Here is a 23998-nt window from a genome sequence, read left to right as displayed (position 1 = left end):
GCGGTTCAGACAAGATCCCCCGTTAGCTCGATACTGATGTGCTGTTCCAGTACAGTCGGACAGCTTCTACAATGCTGTTCGAATATAGAGGGAATACCAAGTGGGCTGAAGCATGAATGGGAATTTGAATTGAGGAGGGACCCTTGCTACGGTAGTCCATGCAGTTCAGCAAAGGCACTGTGGCAGGGAGCCGAAGCGGTTAGCGCACCTGTCCAGTGAGCAGGAGGCATGGGTTCGAAGCGACACTGATACAAATTCTAATTATTCGCTTCGGTCTGCATGTTTTTGTTCCTAACATGAGGCATGACCCTGTCGAATTGTATTAAAGGAAAACGCGTTACTGGCACTCAACGTACAGTGATTCATAAATAATTGTCATTTCCATACAAAGAAGAAGAAACATTTTAATCCTTTACTTTTTGAAACAAGTGGTACACGTCTGATAATTTTGACGTAACAAAGTAGTGTGTCCTCCTCCTGAAGGGTGGTTTGAACATCGCAGTGCCTTACTAATCCTGGTCCTGTAGCCTCTGGTCGTGTTGCTCTTGTCTTCCTCTGACCCCAGAACTAACAGATCCAGTTTAACGTAGACTCCGTACCGTAGAGCATCTTGGCATTTTCACATAAATAAATCAATGCCAAACGTGAAATAAGCGATAAGTGACAGGAAAAACACACGACAGGTTGAGATCTAACCTCAGATCTTTACATTTAACGTCATACACTTATCCACTGAGTCACTTTATTTTTTGTTTTCCTTTCTTAACTGTGACCACCCCGATATACCTATTTGTCTTTATTTATGTATCCCAGATGCTGTTAGGGTGGTGTTGGTTTTAGTCTCAGTGCGTATCCTTACAGTGAAGTCGAACGTGAGATTGATTGCGTCACTTGCAACTTCTTGCAGCGTTGCTGAATTACATTTACGGCGGTGCAACTCACCTCTTCGCTGCCCCAAGTTGCGAAGGTACGCAAAGAAGTTTTGGGGCCGTCCTTCAAATTCGGGTCGCGTGAGCACTTCGCGTATCAGGTCCTTGGTGGAAACGATGACGGTCAAGTCGCCGCCCAGACGAAGGCCCACCAGGGGAGACCCATACTTCTGGGCGAGGTACGCGTATGCCTCGTGCTGCGATCCGAACTTTTCGCCCAGACGGCGGATGCCCCAATAGTTGCCCACCACTGGAAGCCATGTTGGACCTGGAGAGAAAACCAGACAGATGTATACACGAAGGCTTTTCTAGCTAAGCAGTCGTCTACGTTATACTACTATTTTCTTGTTAGTAGAGGGACTTTGTTCAAATTATCGCCGCAATATTAAATACTACGTTCAAACATGTATTCAAGACTGAGGCTCCTACAACTGCGCCGGCCGCGGTGGTCTAGCGGTTCTAGGCGCTCAGTCCGGAACCACGCGACTGCTACAGTCGCAGGTTCGAATCCTGCCTCGGGCATGGATGTGTGTGATGTCCTTAGGTTAGTTAGGTTTAAGTAGTTCTAAGTTCTAGGGGACTGATGACCACAGATGTTAAGTCCCATAGTGCTCAGAGCCATTTGAACCATTTGAACAACTGCATGATGGTCGCGGAAACACAAAAATGTACACTCGAAGAAAAAAAATGACAGGACGAATGAGTCATCCAAATGGGACGAATACCGGTAGATGTGGCGTACATGTACAAAAAAATGATTATCATTATTGAAAAACTGGATGATGTACTCAAGAGAAGGATCTTCACATACTAAGCAAGTCAATAACGCGTTAGGTCTCCTTTGGCCCTCATGCAAGACGTTACTCGGTTAGCACTGAGTGACAAAGTTGTTGGATGACTTCTTTATGGATTTCGTGCCAAAGTCTGTCTATTTGGCGTTAAATCATGAAAATCCCGAGAAGTCTGTAGAGCTCTGTTGACAATGCTCCAAATGTTCTCAGTGGGGTGAGAGATGAGTTGACCTTGCTGGCCAAGGTAGGGTTTGACAAGCAAGAAGACAAGGAACAGACACTCTCGCAGTGTGCAGGCTGATTACCTTTCTGAAATGCATGCCCGGTATGGCTTGCCATGGAGAACAACAAAACGGAGTGTAGAATATCGCCGACCTACCGCTGTGCTGTAAGAGAGCCGTGGATGACGACCTAAGGTGTCCTGCTACGAAAATAAATGGCGTTCCAGACTGTCGGACCGTGTGGCGCACGACTGTCAGGTTGGTAGGCCACCACTGCCAGTGTCTTCTCCAGACCCGTCTTCGTTGGTTACTGGGGTTCAGTTCGAAGCGGGAGACATCACTGAAAAAATTCTACTACACTCAATTAGGTTCCATGCTAAAGACTTGACTAGAGACACCTCGGACGGTGGTGGAATATCAACCTGACTGTCACCTGCCATATGGCCTGATAACCAGAAGTGATGGTCCGGGGTGCTATTACTGTTTCATTGCTTTTAGTGGCGAACCATCCTTACATTTCAGCAACATAATGTCCGCCCACATACGACGGGAGTTTCTGCTGCTTCTCTTCGTGCTTGCCAAACCCTACATTGGCCACCAATGTCGACGGATCTCTCCCCGATTGAGAGTGCTTCGAGCATTATGGGCAGGGCACTCCAACCAGCTCGGGATTTTGACGACATAATTCGCCGGTTGGACAGAATTTGGCACGATATCCCTCAGCAGGACATTAAACAACTGTAAATAAATGCCAAGCAGAATAACTGCTTGTGTAAGGGCCAGAGGTTGACCAAAGCCTTGACTTTCTCAATTTGCGAAGCTTTTTCTCTTGAATAAATCATCCAATTCTTCTGACACTGTAATAATTTGTTTGTCTTTACACCAACATCATATCTATTGATTTGCGTTCCACTCGCATAATTCTTTTGTGGAGCGTGTTTTTTTATATTCTTTACTTTTATATTCTTTATTTTTATACTCTTTTTCATAGAAAGTATGAAAGTAAGATAAGTGTTCTCGGTACTCCAAATCAATAATGCTCCTCAAAATAAAGAAATTACCGGGCACTGATGGGATTCCTATTAGGTCTTAAAGGGAATATTATGTGAAATAACCCCTTCGCTAATTGATATTAATCGGGATCCTCTCGGTGTACTAGTGAAAGAGCAAAATTCAGTTGTACTGAAGGATAAGAGAAGGTATACACAGTATTGCAGACCAATATCAGTAATGTCCCTCTGTTTTACGAATTTATATTGTATTCTAAATACTAATAATATAAACTACCTTGAGGAAAGGAAATTATCCTGAAAGAAAATGCAGATAACCGGAAAAAACACTCGTCTGAAACACAATTGGGAAAAGCCGCAAGTGAATAGGTACAGTCCATTGAGTTTTTTTAATTTTATTTTACACGTCAAGTTCCTCAGAACCAAATTGTGGAGCAAATTCCCAAGGTTATGGAACATGTCAGTACTTGCCATTACAACATAAAAGTGAAACAGGTAAAATAAAATGTCTATGAACCCAAAAAAAGACAAGTAATGAATTTATGTAAACGCAATAAACAATATAACACAGGAATCACTTTAATTTTTCAAGCAACTCCTCGACAGAATAGAAGAAGTGACCTATGAGGATTACTGCTAAAATTTCTGAATTCTTATCGTAGCTTATTGAAAATGGATGCATCAGTATACTGCACACATTTCTGCACAAGAGTGAAGGGAAGTGCGATCCAAACGCCGAATGGATTTCTGCGTAGTATTAACTGAGTAAAAGCTGCTAATTCTTGGGTACAAGCTGATATTATTAACAAGAAACGACAGTAAAGAATAGATATATTGAGAGGTCAATGTCAGAATATCCAGACTAGTGAACAGGGGTCGACAGGAGGTTGGCGAACTTAACACCAGTTATTGGCCGAACCGCCCGTTTCTGAGCCAAAAATATCCTTTGAGAATGGGAAGAGTTATCCATAAATATAAAACCAAACGTCATAAGCGAATGAAAATAAGCAAAAGTAGACAAATTTTCGTGTAGAACTGTCAACAGCCGTTCGACACTATACTATACCATCAATTGCAACTAAGATACGTTCATGAGGGGATGGCGTCGCAAATAAATGATTGGCTCGAAGAATATTTGACTAATAGAACCTAGTACGTTATACTGAACTATGCAGATAAGTAAATAAAGTTCCGAGTTCAGGCCCTAGACTTGCGAATCGGCCCCGATCGTCCCCAGTGTCGTCCTCTGTCAGTGGAGTCATCGGATGCGCTATGGACGGACATGTGGTTAGCACAACGCTTTCCGGGTCGTTGTCAGGTTTCTTGGCTTATAATTGCTAGTAATCCGTCGAGTATCTCCTCAGGTGGACTCACGAGGTTGAGTGAACTCTGTACCAGTCCTCTCACTGACGAAAAATCACTGGCAGCGCTGCGAAACGAACCCGGGTCCTCAGCAGGGTAGCCAGCCGTCATGACCACTCAGATGCGGAGGTGGATGTACTGAATTACGAATAGACAAAAAAAGGAAGCATTGGTGTGCACGAAGGTGGCGTAAAGGGGATTCGTAAACACGCCAGACAAAACTCACTCGCCCTTAGGAGACATCACTTTAATACCGCGTAACACCGCCTGTGGCATTGACAATGACTTCATTTCGAGAAGAAGAAGAGTCCACAAGTGTCTTCAGGTACACCACATCCAGTTGGAGTCAGTTAATGACAATTAGATTCTGTAGCGCGATCACATTTTGGGTGCTGAGACGGTCTCTGTCGATTTCAAAGAGGTTACCACTGTCGCGCGTATTCTGCCTAGGTGGAGGGAGGCCTACGCGAAGCCTTCAAGAGCGGTAGAAGAGACGTTCCCTTGGAATTTGACTTCCGGTTCGCACGTGTGAGGTTGCGGGAATTATGTCCGCAGTCGGCTCTTTTACTGCCAGCTCACTTTGTAAGAAGAGCTCCCGATATAACCCAAGATACAAGAGTCATGCCGATGAAATCATATGGACTTGTCGCTGTGTGCTCGTGCAGTAAAAAAGCAGTTATGCCTCAGAGATTAGGCGGAGCGTGGAAGTAAATACTAGATTCCAGCCGGGCGAGTGCGGCCTGGTGAAGTGTTGTTCTGTGCTGTCGGAATCGCACGTTCGCCGCACAACGGAAGGAGGTGTCACTCCTCTGAAATTTCCACCTGGCTCCGCGGTGGATGGAAAGCTATGTGGGAACCAGAACCAAGGAGTTCTTACCTAAAAGGATTTCATGGTGATCATCCGTTCTTGTAATCTCACGGGAAGGAGTACGTGTTGCCTGTTTACTAGTAACTTTCAGTGGCGCCTCTAGGGCCGGTTGGTTAAATAGCGAGAACTGAGTTTTGTACTTTGAGTGCGTTTCTTAAGGGGCCGTTACCTTTGTTCTTGTAAAGTGCCTTAAAGCTACATCATTGTAATGTTTAGGTGTCAAATTTCGAATCTATTACTCAGTACTTCATGTAGAAAGCGAAATTTTATTGTGTGATCATCTTTAATAGTTTATTTGTCCCGTTTGGACTTTATCTTAGTTAAGTACTTTTATTATTTTAATAAACATTAACCAAGGTAGCTTCACCCACTTTTTTCATGTTTAGGGCAATTGGTAAAACAAAACAAAAGTCGTTAAGTTCGCTCGAGCATTAACCGCATTTAAATAAGCATTAACCTCATTTAAATAACTGATGTTCTGTAAAACTTTTATCTATGCAAGAGTGTACACGAATTTCTCTTTCTGTTTTAGATTAGTTGCTGTTTTAAGGTTGTTCCAATGTTACCTGCCCAAGGGGCAGCTAATGTCGGCATGATGTTTAAAGGGATTATTGTACCTACTTGTGTGTAATGTGTATATTGATTTGAATTGCAGAATGGTTCAAATGGCTCTGCGCACTATGGGACTCAACTGCTGTGGTCATTAGTCCCCTAGAACTTAGAACTACTTAAACTTAACTAACCTAAGGACATCACACACACCCATGCCCGAGGCAGGATTCGAACCTGCGACCGTAGCAGCAGCGCGGCTCCGGACTGGAGAGCCTAGAACCGCACGGCCACCGCGGCCGACGAATTGCAGAATATTTTGATATTTCGTATAAATCTTTAACTTTAGTAACATGTCAGTTTTTAATATTTACGACCTGTGGGGATCATTTAGATTCTAAATTTGAACGCAAATTGTCCTTCCTACTCTCCTTGTACTACTTCCCCCTTTTGTTTACAGTATGCATGTGATGTTTAAATACTTGTTACATGACATTTACCTATGAGACTTCAAGTTGTAAAGTTTTTGGTCGATGAGGTGGACTGTGCAGGTGTATTGATTGTTACATTTTACTCGCAGTCTCAGACGTTCCCTTCTTTTCCCTGCCTGAAAAGAGCATGTAACTCATATGAAAAGAAATTTATCGGTCGGCAAAATTATTTTGTGAAACCGAAATAACGAAAACTAATTTTACACATCAGGCTAGATTTTGCGCACCCAAAAATTTGCATGTTCTTATAATGAATCGCCCTCCTCTAACATTACCTTTTTTTTATATAGAGATGACCGATACCATGTATACGATCGATTCTTACATGCGTTAAAATTATCTCAGCTGTTTCATTAAAAAGAATCCATATGATTTTGAATACGATGTATTATATTTCAGGCTAAAATGTATAAAAAAAAGAAATAAATATATTACAATGGGGATGTACTAACAGTTAAAGTTACTCTTCTTTTAAAAATATTTGAAATTACATAATTTGTGGTATAATTAAAATTCATATAATTAATTGTACAATCTAACTCCAATTATTAAATTTAATTCTAGATTGATTTACAAAATAATGATATATTTTAGCGAAGATTCCTCTTTGGTAAAGAAAGTTTGTAAGCTCTTTTGCTTTGTAAATTCTTCGGAATAATGTGAGTACCGTAGAATGCAGGTAGTGGCGGGCATGCCTCTGATGGAAGTACACGTTTTCTAAGTTTGTCACCAACAGGGTTTTTTCGAATTTGGAAAATGCAAAAATGGTGTGCTGCCGAAAGATGTGACAAAGAACAAACTTCAAGACTAATACAGGAAAAACTTTCATCAGTTATTTAGTCATCAAGAACCTACAAAATCGAAATTTCAGCTGCAAATGGTTCAAATGGCTCTGAGCACTATGGGACTTAACATCTATGGTCATCAGTCCCCTAGAACTTAGAACTACTTAAACCTAACTAACCTAAGGACAGCACACAACACCCAGCCATCACGAGGCAGAGAAAATCCCTGACCCCGCCGGGAATCGAACCCGGGAACCCGGGCGTGGGAAGCGAGAACGCTACCACACGACCACGAGATGCGGGCTTTCAGCTGCAACAATGTACCACTAGTCAAGACTTTGAGCCGTCGACAACAACAACGAGATAATGAAGATAAGTAGAAAGTTGTTGTTATTGTGGTCTTCAGTCCTGAGACTGGTTTGATGCAGCTCTCCATGCTACTCTATCCTGTGGAAGCTTCTTCATCTCCTAGTACCTACTGCAACCTACATCCTTCTGAATCTATTTAGTGTATTCATCTCTTGGTCTCCCTCTACGATTTTTACTCTCTATGCTTCCCTCCAATACTAAATTGGTGATCCCTTGATGCCTGAGAACATGTCCTACCAACCGATCCCTTCTTCTAGTCAAGTTGTGCCACAAACTTCTATTCTCCCCAATCCTATTCAATATCTCCTCATTAATTATATGATATACCCATCTTATCTTCAGCATTCTTCTGTAGCACCACATTACGAAAGCTTCTATTCTCTTCTTGTCCAACAGGGAGCGAAAGGCTATTTACAATTTGTACAGAAACCAGATGGCAGTTGTAAGAGTCGAGGAACATGAAAGGGAAGCAGTGGTTGGGAAGAGACTGAGACAGGGTTGTAGCCTCTCCCCGATGTTATTCAGTATGTATATTGAGCGAGCAGTGAAGGAAACAAAAGAAAAATTCGGAGTAGGTATTAAAATCCATGGAAAAGAAATAAAAACTTTGAGGTTCGCCGATGACATTGTAATTCTGTCAGACAGGAAAGGATTTGGAAGAGCAGTTGAACGGAATGGACAGTGTCTTGAAAGGAGGATATAAGATGAACATCAACAAAAGTAAAACGAGGATAATGGAATGTAGTCGAATTAAGTCGGGTGATGATGAGGGAATTAGATTAAGAAACGAGACACTTAAAGTAGTAAAGGAGTTTTGCTATTTGGGGAGCAAAATAGCTGATGATGGTCGAAGTAGAGAGGATATAAAATGTAGACTGGCAATGGCAAGGAAAGCGTTTCTGAAAAATTTGTTAACATCGAGTATAGATGTAAGTGTCAGGAAGTTGTTAACATCGAGTATAGATGTAAGTGTCAGGAAGTTGTTTCTGAAAGTATTTGTATGGAGCGTAGCCATGTACGGAAGTGAAACATGGACGATAACTAGTTTGGACAAGAGGTAGAAAGTTATTCTTTTGTATGTCTTACGCCTCTCGAATCTTTCAAAATTTGTGCAAAGAATGAGAATTTTAATAGTGATGTGTGAGAGGGTAAGATTACATGCTTCAGTGCTACAAAATGGAGTTCCCAGAATCGTTCGATTATAACGGATGCGCTTTACATCAAATTTCTCCTTGCTACGTCACTTTATATACTATTTTTTCGCCTCAAACCTGATTTTCGTGCGTATTTCACGTGTACAAGTAGGGTAACTTTGAGCCTCTTATCTCAGAAACTGTTAAAGATGCATAAAAAAAATTTAATGTTTGTTCGAGATGGGTTGTTTGGAACAGATCATGTAAATTTCAGACATTTCTGAGCATAGCCGTCTTGGAATCTTCAGCTGGGCTTTGGCCCACAGATTACGGTGACAATAAAGTAAAAAATAAAAAAAATAAAAAAAAAAAAAAAAAAAGAACAAACTATTTTGGGGGATCTCCGAGGAACCGCCCAGGAGCTACTTGTGTCTCCGTAAGTCCCATCAGCCTATTTGCATATTCACATATTGATACTGCCACACAGGTGCTGGTAGTCTCTCAGCAGAATTACGTCTTTTATTATGTAACTTACTTAGGTGTTGGTTAATAACGGCCACTTACTTAATATTATGCTACATTTACTTTTCAAGTATTTAATTGGTTTTTTAGTGGCCAGTCACGGCCATCCTTGCTTAACAAAAATTTGCATATTTATACATCGATACCGCCAGGTAATCACGGCCGTTCTCTCATAAAAATTACAGCCTAGATTCCGTCGAAATTACTGGCCTGTTTAACAATTTGTGCACCGTCCACTTTCTAAAGAACTGGTGTTATTAACGGTTCCGGCCGTTGCTCTTCTTAGGCAGAAGGAGATTTTTTGTGTTTTACAACTAACAAAATCTGGTCAGCTGGGCTTAAGCTGGCCCTGACAATCTTGCCTAACGATAACTACTTTAAATTTATCTTGTTCGTTTTGTTGTTGGTCAGCTATGGACGTCTGGGGACAAGGAAAATTTTTGACGAAAATAATTTGGAATATCCTTGTGGAAACATAATTGAGGCGGCTCTCTCGGGAATCTGTGCTCCCAAATCCTTTTTATGAAAGGATTAATTGTTCCGGATTTTGCTTGAGACAGATTTCATGCAAGTACTGATTTAATAGAAATGTTTTGTATTTTCTACCACAAAAATTTTAATTGGTACTGTTTTCTGGAATTAATAGTGTTTATCTCATTGGTTTTTGAGAAGAAAAGTTTTTAGTTATGTCTTTTCCCGTATTGTTCAAGTACCGATGTACGCGCTGTTTGCTTTAAAGTCAAAATATATTTTGAGATGAGCTCAGTGGCCTGACACTCAGGGAGTACGGTGTGAAAGCAAACCAGTTGCAAGGTTAAGTACCACCCATCACCTCACACTTTGTAACTTTCAATCAAATCATGAGCATTTACGTGTAGCCTTGTGAACACGTCTGTAGTCATTTTGGAAGTGTCTATAGCATACGGTCCGTGTAGATTTAAATGAAAAACAAAATATCACGTAATGGAAAAAATAGTTTCCCTGTCCAGTCCCTCACTCTCTCTAGCTCCCGTCTCCTTCCCGCCTCCCGTTTCATTTCGCCTCTTTCCCTCCAGTTCACTCATCCCTCTCCCTCTTCCCCCCTCCCCCCCTCCTCAGGCCATTTACATTTTCAACTCCATCACTACTCCTTCATTTCTCTTACACATTAAATAAATACATAGTAATATAATTAAACGAAATAACGCAATTAAAACGAATTGCACAATCAAAGAACAGTTTTAAATAAAAATAATCAATTGGCGAACTACACAAATCTTAACCATATATATCTCGCCAGAAAGATAGAAAGTAATATTAGTAGTGCTACACTGTGCTATGTTTAACGCAAATAATGTACAGTTGTGCAGAGCAGTGTGGGAGTAGGCCAGTACCAACAGTGCCAATCGAAGAAATAATTAAAAAACAAGCAATCAGGCGACTTTTCCTGATGTGAGCGAAAAACTAAGTTTGAAACATTGAAACTAAAAACCAACATCTTTTGTAAAGAACTGTTTTCCAGTCTATAAAGGCAGTCGAATCGTAAATCTCTCATTATAGTCCACTGATGTTTCATTTCAATGAAACAAAAACACGCTTTTTCCTGTTGTTGCAAAGATGGTATCAATATTGTTGAAAATAACCGCAAACAGCTGTTGTATGTTCCTTTAATAGCACTACCGGTTGCACAACTTTAAAGTTTCATCTTCAGTACATCTAAATAAAAAGAATTAACGCATGGGGAATTAAAAATATAAGAAAATTAAATATTTTATTAGAAATGGCAAGAATCTTGAGAGAAGATAGTATAACGTGATATACAACGTACGTAATTGACGAAAGCAAATTTCAACACAGAAGTCAACATACTTATTTTCAGATCACTTACAGGAAAAAGTTGAGCGCATTTGACGTCTCATAATTACCAGTCATTCCAATAAATTCATTGAAATGGTGACGAAAATCAAATTTAGAAACAGGTGGAATGAAGAAGACGGCCATAAAAGATGGTCAGCTCCAAGAGAAGAAGAATAAAGTCGTGAAACGAGGAAAAGGAACTTAAAATATGAACGGCGATATTCGTCTCTATTTCGACGAATCTATTGGAACGTGAGTGGTAATGATGGGATGTCCAATGCTCTCAACTTTTCCTTATAAGTGATCTGAATGTAACTTGACTAATACTTTTACAGTTGCTTTTGCCACTTACGTGTTTCGTGTACAACGTTATACTGTCTTCTCCCTAGATTTTTCTATTTCTAAAAAATTATATTTTTTAGTTCCCCCACATGATATTCTCCTTCATTTAGATGTACCTAAAGATGCAATTCTAACGGTGAGAAACCGGTAGCAGGCTACTGTTAAAGTATCATATAACAGACGACTGCCGTTTATTTTCATAAACGCATCCATTCCATTGCAAATGCCCGTATTATAAAGTCTTCTGCAATCCAAATTCCCTCAGTAACAACTGTCCCATTTCCATGTCGTTTGACCCATGTAATACGTGTAGCTTTATGTGCTGCTCTGACGAATGATCTTTTGCTTGACACTACATTCTAAATGTAAGTTGTCTGCTGTTCCCTTCACATTATCAGCTCGGAAACTTGTTTCAAAAGGATTTGCATTCACTGAGAGTGACTGTTCCTTGAGGAGATGTTGGACAGACAGCATTGATACACCAAAAATCAGGCAGCTTCATTCACTACAGCTTCTTCCAGCCATTCTGTCTCGGCACCACGTCAACTCGTCTTACTATACTAATTCCAGACAATCGAATGGCACTACCACGAGTTACTTCACCGGTGCAGGGTCACCTGACCGTCCTCGAATCAGTTCCAAAGAGACCAGTCTGCTCTTCTGCGGAGCTGTCTGTTTTCTAAGGTGAGCTTGTCACACGGTATAAAAACTCTTCGATTGTTCGCTGGCGATGCCGTTGTCCACGGGGAAGTAACGTCACTGAACGATCGGAAGAAACTAGAGAATAAATTAGGCACAGTCTTCGCTTGGTGTGCTGAATTTGACATCTCCTTAAATGTGGATAAACGAAAGTCAATTACACATAATGTAATTAATTCAAATTTCACATTGTCTCAAAGATCAACTTTCTGCATCTCCATTAATGTTTGTCAATTGTTCCAGTAATTTCGTTTTTCAAGTTTTTAAAAATAAATGTGGCACTAAAGTTGAAACGTCCCCTTTGAAAAATTATGAATGACAGTGCTGTAAAAACTCTTACGTTATTTAATACCGAAACAGCTGAGTAATACACAACGTACTCGGGCAGTTCTCTCTTTACTTATTCTGATCATCACTAAACTGACACACAATATTTTTTGCGCAACACAGTCTGACTTTCAATAATTCCTACAAAAGAATGGCCCTGACTAACAATAGCCTATACCTTTCATTAATCACTTACCTCACAAAAATCTTCAAAAATGGCTCTGAGCACTATGCGACTTAACTTCTAAGGTCATCAGTCGCCTAGAACTTCGAACTAATTAAACCTAACTAACCTAAGGACATCACACACATCCATGCCCGAGGCAGGATTCGAACCTGCCGTACGTAGCGGTCGCTCGGTTCCAGACTGTAGCGCCCAGAATCGCACGGCCACTACGGCCGGCCAAAAATCTTCGATAGTCGATCTACTGCAATACAGCGAGCGCCAATACTGCCAGCTAAATAAAAGATTCTAACTACTGAAGCCGCTAACTACTGATAGGCATAGTTAGCAAATGAAAGATTTTGATAGAGAACAAAAAACGTATTTACCTTCATAGCGTTCAAAAGTCATTATATAATTTTGTGACATCCGATTAAACAAAGTTCTTTTTTCTGACGGACACACATCCAGATCGTCAGCTCAAAACTCTGGCATCTCTCTCCTCACACCCATCACTGCTGGCGGCTCCCCTCCAACTGCACAACGCTATGCGCTGTTCACATCCAACTGCCCAACACTACACAAGCGAATACTCCAACAATGAGGCCAACCAGCCACAGACTGCACACAGCGCAGTCAGCGACTTTCATACAGAACACTACGTGGCGTTACCAACATAAAAACCTGAACAGCCTACTTACAAAGTCTCCTCACTACAACGTCTCTGCTTTTTGTCTTGCATCCTTCTTCGAGTAAGGACGCAATTCTTTGTTGCTTGCAACTTAAGTGAAAATAATGATACGAAAGTTCACTTACGCTTGTATTTAGTAGGCATTTTGTTTAATTCCCTTTACTAATGATGTGTATGGACTTTATTTACCTTGCTGCTGTTCAACTACACTCTACGACACACACCCCTAGTCGGCCGCTGTGACCGAGTGGTTCGAGGCGCTTCAGTCCGGAACCACGCGGCTGCTACGGTCGCAGGTTCGAATCCTGCCTCGGGCATGGATGTGTGTGATGTCCTTAGGTTAGTTAGGTTTACGTAGTTCTAAGTCTAGGGGACTGATGACCTCAGATGTTAAGTTCCATAGTGCTTAGAGTCCCTTGAACCATTTTTTTGAACACACACACACACACACCGCCCCCTCCCCCCAAAAAAACACGACTAACCACGAAGCCATCACCCAAATGAGATGTAAATCGACAGATGTGATGTATATATACAGATAAGAAAAACGACTAAAGTTTCAGAAAAATTGGACGATTTATTCAAGAGAATAGCTTCTCAAAATCGGAAAGTCAGTAACGCATTGGTCCACTTCTGGCCCTTACGCAAGCTGTTATTCGGCTATCCACTGATTGATAGTTATTGGATGTCCCCCTAAGGGATATCGTGCCAAATCCTGTCCAACTGATTCATCATTTCGTCAAAATCACAAGCTAGTTGGAGGGCCCCGCCAATAAAGCTCCAGACATTCTCAATTTGAGGAGATCCGGCGACTCTCGTTGACTAAAGTAGGGTTTGGCAAACACAAAGGCAAACAATAGAAACTCTCGCCATATGCGGGCGGGCATTATCTTGCTGAAGCGTAAGTCCATGATAGCTTGCCATGGAGGGCAACAAAACGGGGCGTAGAATATCGTCGATGCGGCTCTGTGCCTTAAGGGCGCCGCGATTCTACATCTATATCTACATCCATACTGCGCAAGCCACCTGACGGTGTGTGGCGGACAATCAAAGGAGTCGTTCTATGTAAAGAAATGACATCTCAGACCATCCCTCTTGGCTGTAGCGCCATATAGCGGTAGGCAATCGAGTTGGTATCCCAACGCTGTTTGGGGCGTCTCCAGACACGTCTTCGCTGGTGATCGGGGCTCAGTTCGAAGTGGGACTCATCACTGAAGACAATTCTACTGCAGTTAGGGAGATTCCAGGCCGAACGTGCCCGGCACCACTGCAAACGGGCTTGTTGATGCACAGAGGTCCCTGTTAGCCTGAGCATGGGGAGCAATGAGTTCAGCCCCTTTCTGTGAGCCGCCTGTTAATGATCCTTGTTCCAACTAAACCACCAGTTGCAGGTCGGGTCGATGATAATGATGGATCCGGGGTTCTGAGTGCCTCATTGACAATTGATCGATCCTTAACGTTCAGTCTTCGCTCTAGGTCCACCGCTTCCTTCTTCGCGCTTGGACGATATCTTCTCGGCCCTCTCTCCACGAGAACATTTTAGTTAGTTTGGTAATGGGCACTGTCTTTTAGCCATCGCCATTTGTTAAGTGGTGCTTCCCCTACCACTATGTGCTCATTGCCCTCAACATCTGACGGTTCGCTATTTCTTGACGGAAAGCCCTTTTTCAACCACTTACATACTCATTTATGTTTGCCCTCTGCGTTACCGACCGTTTAGCGAACGACGTGCGGTCTGTAGACAGCGTTTTTATCCGTCGTAACAATATGGCGAAGAACAGTTAAACTTTAGCTGACGACCTCAGTTTCTCTAAGGCGTGTTTTATGGTCCTTTCCCCAAGCCCCCTTTTTTAGCAGTCCTTCCTTCCGCCAGACGGGGTGGCCGAGCGGTTCTAGGCGCTACAGTCTGGAAACGCACGACCTTTACAGTCGCAGGTTAGAATCCTGCCTCGGGCATGGATGTGTGTGATGCCCTTAGGTTAGTTAGGTTTAAGTAGTTCTAAGTTCTAAGGGACCGATGACCTCAGATGTTAAGTCCCATAGTGCTCAGAGCCATTAGATTTTTTTTGTCCTTCCTTCTGTCAGTTGGGCTTAACGAATAGCCGTCTTTAACTTATTTTTTCTCTTCGTGTTCTACGGTTCTGACATGGGCGCGTATGACCCTAGCTGTTTTTGCACTCTAAAACAAAACAAAAAAATCGTTGAATAGTGGCATCGCTCCTATCCAAACAGCCGAGCCATTCGCCCATTACTCCAGCACACTTCTTTGAGCCCAACTGCATGTCTCGTCACAAATGCTGACATCTGTGTATATTGTGTGCACTTATGTCTGTAAGGCACAGTTAGTGTCCAGCTGTGTTTACCGTATGAAATTCCTACAGATATTATGCCCTAGTATCGACATATCCTTTGTTGGCCATCCTTAGAAGCTGAGCGATGAAATCGCGCTGCACCGTCACACTTCATCCGTCGGCTGCCAAAGTTTACAATTTTGCATTTTGCGTCGATACCAGTATGAATTTATTACACACTGCTTTTAATGATATACATTACAATAACCAATCTCAAAGACAAAACAACACTAAATATCACCATATCACAGCTAACAGAAGAAGTATGCGAGCTGCCATATTTAGGAAAATGGTCACATAAAGTAGTAAACTTTTTTCAGGAACAAATGTCAGAATCAGTTTTTACACAAATAACAAAGCCGTCCACAGTATTAAAGATAGTGTAGCTGAAAGTGAACATTAAAATACAGAGTCTCTTTATATAAAAAGTAGCATATTTTTTACAACATTCAATATAGTCTAATTAAACAGTCACTACCGCACTTATTTAATAATTATACACAGGACTTAACTCATTCGAGCTAAACAATTTCAATTTTTTCTGTTTAGTGAAGTAGAAGCTTAAACTAGAGATAGTAATTTCAGAACCAGTAAGTAAAATATAGCTTTGGCCGTAGATATAATTTCCGATGCAAACAAAGATGTCAGTCGGCAACATGGCGGATTCTGTGCCGTTTATGTGCAATTTACAGGACAGGAAGAGGAAGAGGTCAGTGTTTAATGTCCCGGCGACAACGAGGTCATTAGAGGCGGAACACAAGCTCAGATTAGGGAAGGATGAACAAGGAAATCGCCCGAGCCTTTTCAAAGGAACCAACCACGGATTTAACTGTACCGATATAGGGAATACACGAATATCTATATCAGGATGGCTGGACGCGGGTTTGAACCGCCGCCCTCCCGAATACGAGTCGAGTGTGTTAACCTGAAGACTCTGTCTAATTCTCGCCTTTCACTATATCTGAATATCTCGTCGCGTCTGTCAGGGGATTCCTGGGAGTGGGTGGACGGTGCTACGTGGTCGCTTTCGGGCTGGACGCGGCAGAAGGCCGAGGCGCGTCAAACTTCTGCGTTCCATCGCCTCACACGCCAATCATCGCAAGAACGTAAGCCATATAGACGTGCTATGTTTAATTTCACAGATAAACAACTGAGTGACGATGCGATATCGGTGTTGGAAAAGGGACTAAATTTTGTGCCCACTCCAAAGACCTTGCCTATTAAGGATTTTATCAGTGCTATTGAGCAAGGTGCCTCGAAACTTCCGAGTGAGACTGGTGAAGAAATAAGGCGAGAGGCTTGCAGGGCCGTAACCCGGATGCCAGCACCAAAGCCGGCCGATGTGGCCGTGCGGTTCTAGGCGCTTCAGTCTGGAACCGCGTGACCGCTACGGTCGCTGGTTCGGATCCTACCTCGGGCATGGATGTGTGTGATATCCATAGGTTAGTTAGGTTTAAGTAGTTCTAAGTTCTAGGGGACTGATGACCACAGATGTTAAGTTCCATAGTGCTCAGAGCCATTTGAACCATTTTTTTAACCAGCACCAAAGCAGAAAGGAAAGCTCTCTGTTCCTTAAGAGAAGACTCAGAAATTGTGAATTTACCTACTGATAATGGAAATGCTACTGTTCTTTTGCCTGCAACATCCTATTTCGGCAAGATGACGGATTTACTGCAGGACTCAGCGTATCGCCGTCTCCAGACGGATCCAACAGACGAAGTACAATGGAAGTCATCCGCGCTCGTCAAGTCCAGCCAGTTTCCTGAACATCTTAAAAAGAGCTTGAGAGTACAAGCTCCAGTTCTACTACGACTTTGTGGGCTGCCTAAGATCTATAAGGAAGGGATTCCTCTTCGCCCCATTGTTAGCAATATAGGAGCCCCAACATATCACCTGGCGAAACATCTGGCTTCTCTGCTAAGCCCAGTGGTAGCAAAATGTGAACATCACATTCGAAACTCAGAAGATTTTATAAAACGACCGAAGACTTTGCGTCTCGAACCAGCTGACATTTTAGTGAGTTTCGATGTGGTCTCTTTGTTCACACGAATACCCTTGGTGCATTCATTACAACTTATAGGAACTAAGTTGCAGGAGGGTATCTTACATCTACTCAAACATGTGCTTACCTCGACTTACTTTTTATTTAACGAACAGTATTTTGAGCAGACTGACGGTGTTGCTATAGGTAGCCCTTTGCATCCCATAGTAGCTAATCCTTTTATGGATGACTTCGAGGAAAAAGCACTTCAGTCAGCTGTGCTGAAACCTAAATGTTTCTGGAGATGTGTGGCCAACACTTTTGTAGTTTAGCCACATACAGCAGCAACGCTTCCTGAATTTCTGGAACACCTTAACTCCCTCCATCCCAGCATTTGCTTCACTGTGGAAGTGGAGAAAAATGGAAATCTCCTGTTTCTTGAGGTCTTGGTCTATAGAAAAGAAGATGGTTCCTTGGGTCACAGTGTATTCCACAAACCAACTCACACTGACCTATAACAACGAGCTACGAACTGTGATCACCCATCTCAACGAAGTGGCGTGTCGCGGACTCTCGTTCATAGGGCTAGAATTATCTCTGATGCAGGGAGCGTATCAGCAGAGCTTAGCTATCTGCTCTCTGTATTTGAACAAATGGGGTACTCTGAAAAACAGATCCGTAGTGCATTTAAACGTGCACGCATCAAAGCTCAAAAACAGCCAGAAGAGACAGAGAACTCCAAGAGGATGGTTTTTCTACCCTATGTTGGTGGCGTGCGCTTTAAGATTGGTAGGCTGTTCAAAAAACATCAAATAAAATGGGTCTTCCACCGTCCAGCGCGTGTGCAGACTATGCTGGATTCTGTTAAAGACGACCCAGGTCTAAGGAGACCAGAGATATATAAAATCCCGTGCCAGTGTGGGAAAACATACTGTGGCCAGACGTGTCGCAATGTTAAGGATAGATGTGCTGAACATGGACGTCACACTAGACTGGGTCAGCCAGAAAAGTCTGCTGTGGCTGAATACCGTCTTGACACGGGGCAGAGCATGAATTACGGAGGGGCAGAGATCCTTTCGTCCGCTTCCATGTACTGGGACTCCATCATTAAAGAAGCAGTCGAAATTCGTGTAAGTAATGACCTCATCAATAGAGACACGGGATTTCAGCTCAGCAAGGCATGGGAACCAGCACTGGCGGCATTAAGGCATCGTCGGCTGCAGTCGAACGAATCCGAACCAACACGGAAGGAGGATCAAAGTCCGGAAATTTAAACTGGGCCCCAAAACTCTACCCGCACGCGCGCTTGGCGGCTATTTGCCGCCGCGCTTGTCCCGCGTCGCGAGTCACAAGCCAGTAGCCCGTTGTACAGCAGGGGGCACTGGATGTCGCCTTGCTCTATAATTCGTCTTTGATGACGTTGTAGCCTTAACCCTTGGCGCCTGCGCTCTTCCATCGACTCAGCGTATGTTTTGGCGAGCCATTGCAGCAACACATCTCCATTTACTGTGTTTTTATGTCCCCCTTTTTATCCACATTTCTGTGTAAGCGTCCCCCCTTCTGTATTTTTGTAAATCCATTGGCCTTATGAGCGGTGGACTGTGCCACTGCCAGCCCTCCATGGACAGGGGAATGAAATTACAACAAAGGAAGGAAAAAAACAGCAATACGTCAGTAAGCACCTGAAGATGACGAACAGCAGTCTCGTCGAAATACTGTGCAGCTTCCACAACATTATCCGACGCGACGCCCGCGAACCATTGAAGCAGTTATTACTTCGGGAGAGTCTCAAACACACACAATTGGTATAAATGTCAAATGGTTCAAATGGCTCTGAGCACTATGGGACTTAACATCTATGGTCATCAGTCCCCTAGAACTTAGAACTACTGAAACCTAACTAACCCATCACACAACACCCAGTCATCACGAGGCAGAGAAAATCCCTGACCCCGTCGAGAATCGAACCCGGGAACCCGGGCGCGGGAAGCGAGAACGCTACCGCACGACCACGAGCTGCGGACGGTATAAATGTCCATTAATAGCTGTCCTTATCCTTTTGACCACGTAATGTATATGCAAATGTCTTGCACCTTTCATCGGCGCTACCTAATTGTTCGAGGAAAAGTGATTTCCTGTTTTCAAAAGAATGAAAAATTATCTCCAGAGTACTGCTTTGCTGCGTAGACTTATCGCATTATCTTTATTGCAAATTAAAAGTGAAGCTGTAAAAAGAGTTAATTGTGGTGACTTAGTCTATGACTTAGGCGAAAAGAAATCTCGGAAAGATTAATAAGTATGATGTTAGCTTCTAAAGGTAATTATGTGATATTACAATCATTATTTCCATTTAAAATACGTTTACTTCTTTTCTTCCTTTGAACTCGTGTACCACAGATAATTAGAAAAATAAATAAAATCACTGCTCCATGTCGTATAGAGACAGTGGGGCAATATGTTGAACACGTTATTGAAGTCTAGGGAAACGCGACTGACATGCTAACCTGCATGTAATATTTGGAATATATTGTTTACGGAAAAAGTTAATTATGTTTCTCTAGAATGGTGTTTGCCGAACCCATACCGCTTCTTTGAGAGGCCCTTCGTCCCCTCTAGGAGAAGCACAGTGTTCGACATTAGAAGATATTCAAGGTTTCTTCGACAGATACAAGTTAAGGGTAATAGTCTGTAAATTCGTATATCTGTCTGTTACCTTATTGGACTATTTCCTGTCCAGATGTTATACATGAAGACTGATAACTTGTAGCAGTTACGCAGAAATATGCACAGTCGGTTACTTGGTCAACAATATTAATTTAAACGAGCCCGCGAGGGTAATGAAAGAAACACGACCTTTGTAAACGTTACGCTAACACTAATTACGTTGACAATTCAATCTAAACATAACCCTTACAAGCACATTAGTTTCGTAGCCAGGAGACCCGCCGAATACAACGATGTAATTGTTAATTTTAGGGTGTTAAAATTCGCAAAATTGCCTGGTAAAATTTACACAACCGTAAATTTTATAGTTTTTAAGTGTTCGACATACTTGGTGGCATAATAAGGCCAGTCAATGAAGACGAAGAAAGGGCGAATGTGAAGAATAATTCGTGCAGTCGCTAATTTTTGTACAGTAGTAGGAGGTAGTGCCACGAATAACATAATAGAAATTGTGACTGGTCGGAGCTGAGTGTGGCAGTCGGGATGCGTTTGAACATTGATTTTGTACGTTTTTCGTGAGCAACTCGGGAAGCCCCTAGCGAAGACGTATACCAATACAGAATTAACTACGTTAAATTTCCTTCAAAAAGGTCGTGTTTATTCTTTTCTGTAGGACTAATGGTTTGCGCGTAGCGAGCGAGGGGATATGGAAAATCTGGCGCGTTGCTCATGAAGGCAAGTAGAATATTGCCGGTTACATCCAATGGCAGCGATAGGGGCAGCTGAATCACCTTGTACATTAGGAGACGGCGCCTTACCTGGTGGATATCCCGGAGGGCGTCTCAGCTGCCTCCAGAGCCAGGTGACCACGGCGGTCGCAGCGAGCAGCAGAGGCAACGCCAGAGGGAACACTTCTTATCGTGTCTGGCCGCTGCCCGGGCAGGAACTAACAGACACCGCGTCTTCCGACAGACAACCTGTATGTCGAGAGCTGCCACGAAGGGGAGGGGAGATCAGCTCGGACCAGCCCAGGTGCTGTTCGGCGGGCCGACGCTGGTAACGCGCCTCCTCGCTGATAGCAAGGACACATTGCTTGTTCCTTCTTCTTCCCCATATTTGTCAGCTTCGGACTACCGCGTGGATCACCCTGGAGGTTTCCAATAAACGTCTAAAATTTCTCATTGTTCATTTGCTGCCTTTCAGTTGCTTCTTCTGTTTCTACACCTATAGTATGTTCTCTGCGCTCCATCCAATAATATGTGCTAGAAAAAAAGTAGAAAATGCTAGCGTGTTTCAGACAAGTTGTTATGTGGTCTTGAGTGAGAAAACTGGTTTTCTGCGGCGCTCCACGCTAGTATATCGTGTGCAAGCCTCTTCATTTCTACATACATGTTGCAATGTGCATCACTTTTAATCTGCTTACTGTATTCAAACCTTCGTTTCACTCTAAAATTTCAACATCCTCTCTCCCCTCTCCTCTTCCCGCACTTCAACACTTCTCTATATTACCAAAATAACGATTCTTTGACGTCCCCCAGGATGTATCCTATAAAAAGATCTCTCCTTTTAGTCATACTGTGTCACAATCTTATTTTCTCGTTCTGCTCAACACCTACCCATTAGTTATAGGAAGGTTGCTATCACTGGCGCGGCTCCATCGTTGGACCAGGTCGATTTCTCTGCGCATAGGCACATTCTACTAGTCATTGAGTGTATGTCACCAAATATTCGCCGTCTTAGTGGTGAATTGTTACACAAAGACACAAAGCAACAGTGAAAAATGCTGAGATTTTTGCTGCATCCTTCTACGCTGAAGAGCCAGAAGTATCTGGTACACCTGTCTAGTATCCTGTAGGGCTCCCGCGAGCTACCGCAACACGACGTGGCATGGACTCGACTATTGTCTGAAGTAGTGCTGGAGGGACTTGACACCATTACTCCTGCAGGGCTGTCCGCAGATTCGTAAGAGTACAAGCTGGTGGAAGTCTCTTCTGAAGAGCAAGTTGCAAGGCATCCCAGATATGCTCAATAATGTTCATGTCAGGGGAGGTTGGGGGCCAGCGGAAATGTTTGAACTCAGAAGAGTGTTCCTGGAGCCACTCTGTATCAATTCCGGACGTGTGGAGTATCGCGTTGTCCTGCTGAAATTGCCCAAACACGTCGGAATGCACACTGGACATGAATGGATGCAGGTGATCAGACAGGATGCGTACGTACGTGTCACCTGTCATAGTCGTATCCATACGTATCACGGTCCCTTATCACTCCACCGCACGCGCCCCACACCACTACAAAGCCTCCACCAGCTTGAACCGTCCCCTGCTCACATGCAGGGTCCATGGATTATTGGGGTTGTCTCCATACCCGTACACGTCCATCCACTCGATACAATTTGTAAAGAGACTCGTCCGACCAGGCAACATGTTTCCCGTCATGAACAGTCCAATGTCGGCTTTGGCGAGCCCAGGCGAAGCGTAAAGCTTTGTGTCACGCGGTCATCAAATGTGAACGAGTGGGCCTTCGGCTCCAAAAGCCCATATCGATGATATATGGTTAATGGTTCACACGCTGACACTTGTTGATGACTCAGAATTGAATTCTGCAGCAATCTGCGGAATGGGTGCACTTCTCTCACGATAAACGATTCTCTTCAGTCGTCGTTTGTCCCATTCTTGCAGGATCTTTATACAGCCTCAGAGATGTCGGAGATTTAATTTTTTATCGGATTGCTAATATTCACGGTACACTGGTGGAATGGTCGTACGGGAAAATCCTCACTTCATCGCTACCTCGGAGATGCTGTGTCCCATCGCTCGTGCGCCAACTATAACACCACTTTCAAACTCACTTGATAGCCCGCCATTGTAGCACCAATAACCGATCCAACAACTGCGTCAGGCACTTCTTGTCTTACATAGACGTTTCCGACCGAAGCGCCGTATTCTGCCTGTTTACATACCTCTGTATTTAAGTACGCATGCATATACCAATTTCGTTGGCGCATCACTGTAATTATCTTGTAATAAGGACTGAAACGTCGCAGTGACACGGTAATAGTGATTAAATGTCCGTAGTCATCATTATAGAAGACGAGCAGTTCACACGATTTTGTCATATTTACAATATAAAGTTACGTGCTGTGGACAATGACCAGGTGTTGATAAGAGATGCAATGAGAGTAGCCTTGCATGACACACCCCGAATTTTGTACAATCTTAGGCCTAAGTAGGTCACTATAAATAAAATTTCACAAATGGTCTTCATTACATGTTTTCTGATGGTATGTAGGTGTCCTGAAATCAGTCATATATGTGTGTGTGTTTCTTTTTTTACATTCGAAGACGGCATTTCTCCTTTTAGCCTCCATGGTTTCGAATACAACTTATTAGGTTTGGGATGCCAACACAAGATTCCTAACAATAACAAATATGACATGTATTGACATTTTTTAGATGTGTGTACTACACTGACGGAAAAAAATCGCAGCACCAAAAAATAATTAATGTACAGTAATGAAATTCAGGAATAAATTTGTCAAAGTAACATATGCAATTGATGAACACTGAAAGATCACAAGTTAATGTGAGCGCAAGAAAAGCTATTGCAAGTGTGAAAAGTTGGTACATGTTGGGTTAGAACAGCTGTATGTAGACGAGAGTTGTTCTGTTGGGAAACACCTAATGAAAGGTGTTCATGAATGGGATCACAGCTGGTCGAATCACCAGACTGACGTGCAAATTTATAGTCAGGGCGGTGGGATAACATGCAAGTGCTCCTGTTGTCCTACGAAATCGCACTCCAGACCGCAATTCCACGTGTAGTTCCAGTGCTTCTAGCACGCAGACAGGGTTTTTACAGGCCCTCAAATGGCCTCCTCCTAACCACACCGCCATCACTGGCACTGAGGCAGATCC

At 42.9% G+C, this 23998-nt stretch overlaps 1 protein-coding gene across 1 annotated transcript in view; it reads right to left on the bottom strand.

Moving 5' to 3' along the window:
* Positions 1-23998, bottom strand: part of LOC124613501 (methyl farnesoate epoxidase-like) — a 164712-nt gene that overhangs the window by 97062 nt on the left and 43652 nt on the right. Inside the window, exon 2 of the mRNA XM_047142209.1 lies at positions 943-1197. Within this exon, the coding sequence (XP_046998165.1) occupies positions 943-1197 (255 nt within the window). The remainder of the gene's footprint in view (positions 1-942; positions 1198-23998) is intronic.

This window comes from Schistocerca americana, chromosome 4 (assembly GCF_021461395.2).
Source record: "Schistocerca americana isolate TAMUIC-IGC-003095 chromosome 4, iqSchAmer2.1, whole genome shotgun sequence".
Taxonomy (NCBI): domain Eukaryota; kingdom Metazoa; phylum Arthropoda; class Insecta; order Orthoptera; family Acrididae; genus Schistocerca; species Schistocerca americana.
This window is presented reverse-complemented; position numbering and strand designations above follow the sequence as displayed.